The 2500-nt window shown below is 40.9% G+C and overlaps 1 protein-coding gene and 1 long non-coding RNA gene across 2 annotated transcripts in view; both read right to left on the reverse strand.

Moving 5' to 3' along the window:
* LOC114558587 (FYVE, RhoGEF and PH domain-containing protein 3-like) overlaps positions 1 to 772 on the reverse strand; it is a 13496-nt gene extending 12724 nt beyond the window's left edge. The window contains exon 1 of the mRNA XM_028582648.1: positions 713 to 772. Coding sequence (XP_028438449.1) covers positions 713 to 723 — 11 coding nt within the window. The 5' untranslated portion in view covers positions 724 to 772. The remainder of the gene's footprint in view (positions 1 to 712) is intronic.
* Positions 773 to 783: 11 nt separating this feature from the next.
* The window catches only part of LOC114558219 (uncharacterized), a 3176-nt gene continuing 1459 nt past the window's right edge, over positions 784 to 2500 (reverse strand). The window contains exons 2-3 of the long non-coding RNA XR_003692938.1: positions 2402 to 2491; positions 784 to 860 (exon numbers count right to left, since the gene is read on the reverse strand). This is a non-coding gene — a long non-coding RNA (uncharacterized LOC114558219). The remainder of the gene's footprint in view (positions 861 to 2401; positions 2492 to 2500) is intronic.

Below are 2500 nucleotides of genomic sequence, written 5' to 3' on the forward strand. Positions count from 1 at the left end.
AGTTTATTCCCATTAATTCCAGTTTATTCCCATTAATTCCCGTTTATTCCCATTAAACCAATTTATTCCCATTAATTCCCGTTTATTCCCATTAATTCCAGTTTATTCCCATTAATTCCGTTTATTCCCATTAATTCCAGTTTATTCCCATTAATTCCCGTTTATTCCCATTAAACCAATTTATTCCCATTAATTCCGTTTATTCCCATTCATTACAGTTTATTCCCATTAATTCCAGTTTCCCATTAATTCCAGTTTATTCCCATTAATTCCAGTTTCCCATTAACTCCAGTTTATTCCCATTACTTCCAGTTTATTCCCATTAATTCCAGTTATTCCCATTAATTCCCGTTTATTCCCATTAAACCAATTTATTCCCATTAATTCCAGTTTATTCCCATTAATTCCATTTTCCCATTAATTCCAGTTTATTCCCATTAATTCCAGTTTATTCCCATTAATTCCGTTTATTCCCATTAAACCAATTTATTCCCATTAATTCCCGTTTATTCCCATTAATTCCAGTTTATTCCCATTAATTCCCGTTTATTCCCATTAATTCCCTTTTATTCCCATTAATTCCCGTTTATTCCCATTAATTCCTGTTAATCCCATTAATTCCGTTTATTCCCATTAATTCCGTTTATTCCCATTAATTCCCATGGAAAGTTTCCAACTTTGGAATTCTTTTGTGAATTTTGCACCCCCCCACCACTCCTCCATGCGTTTCTGCAGCGCTGGCAGCAGGAACTGCTGATGGAAACAGTAGATGGAGCAGATGTTGAGAAGATTCCCTGGACCACGTCGCACGGGAAGGAGGAGCGAGAGCGCGCCTCCTCCAGGAGCCGGGCACAGAAAACCTGCAGGAGGAGGAGAGGCCACGGGACAACAGTCACTGGGTCAGTGATGTGAACAGCGTTTACAGCAGGGGGGTCAAACTCATTTTCCCAGAGGGCCACACTGGAAAAAGAGAATCACACCAAGGGCCAGATATGGAGAGAGTTTATTGACGTTCTTTTGTTACTGCATGTCACTTTATTTTTAACATTTTGGTAGTTTTTTTTCCTAATTTTTTCCTAATTTTTGTCGTTTTTTTCCGATGTTTTTGTGGCTTTGTCAGACATTTGACACATTTTGGTAAATTTATTGCTTTTTCCGACATTTTGTTGACACAAAGCCCTACGAAAGTCATCAAAAGAGTTCCTTCTGGGGAACTTAGGTCGGCAAATCTGCCATATTCTGCTTTGAATTTTTTTTTTTTTTATTTAACCTTTATTTATTCAGGGAAGGATCACTGAGAGGCAACCTCTCTTTGTGCAGGAAGGCCCTGATCACATTCACACAGTTGCACACAATCATACCTGGAAGCTTCCGGTACAACCACAGTCTGACCTGCTGGCCACTGAGCAGCTTCACTGGAGCAGGTTGGAGGTTAAGGGCCTTGCTCAAGGGCACCTATGTCACGTAATTACAGCTTAAAAACACTTTCCATGTGTTGTTGGTTTGGCGCAGAACTAGGAGGGCCAAAATGTATTGAGAACCCGGCCTCTCAGCTGATCTAACAGCTGATTGGTTCAGAATCGACTCAACATGATGACGTTTTATATAAACTTTTTATTGATTTTGAATCGGAGGGATTTTAACTGCGATTTGTCTGATTTAAAGGCTTATTGTGAACAGAACATGTAGTGTGGCTGATGGTGATGTTTAGAAGTCAGAGAGACTAAATCTGATCAGATCACGGATCATCTACAGTCTGTTGGTGATTAAAATCAGCGACAGATCGCATGTAGAGCATTCTGACAGCTACTCTGTCATAATAAAATCAACTGGAGACTGTGTAGGAGCTGATATATATGGGTCTGATAACATAGTATCGAGATAACACATAGTCTTGTGATAACACATAGTCTCGCGAAAACACAGTCTCGCGATAACACATAGTCTCGCGATAACATGCCACTTGGCTTAAGAAAGTGGGCGTGTATGTTTACACGAAGTCATGATGTCATGCAAAACCATAAGGTTATGTTCACACTTGCCATCATTTTTTACAAGAAAAAGTTGACTAGGGCTTTTGTAGTTTAAAAAAAAAAGAAAAAAAGCTGGCAGCGTTTTTATTCCAAAAAGCAGCCGAGTCGTCTTTTGTTGCACACGACAACAGCTACCGCTACAGTATCCTAGAGCGCTATGTGGAGCGGTGCTAACCTGTTAGATAAAACAAAGTGGTGGAGCAAAGAGCTAGAGAAAGAACAGAGAGAGAGAGAGAGATTTTGACTTTGGGAACAACACTATTGAGCTCTATAACCAAGACGCCAGAGTCAACACATGGTAGACGGTGGTTTTGATTGGACGGTGAGCAGCAGGGTTTTGATTGGACTGTGAGCAGCGGGGGACTCACCTGGTCCAGCAGGTGGAGCTTAGAGACGTAGGCGATCTCTGTGTGCAGCAGCTCGTTGGCGATGTTGAAGACCCTCTGCTGGACAGACAGCTGGACACA

This window comes from Perca flavescens, chromosome 7 (assembly GCF_004354835.1).
Source record: "Perca flavescens isolate YP-PL-M2 chromosome 7, PFLA_1.0, whole genome shotgun sequence".
NCBI lineage: Eukaryota > Metazoa > Chordata > Actinopteri > Perciformes > Percidae > Perca > Perca flavescens.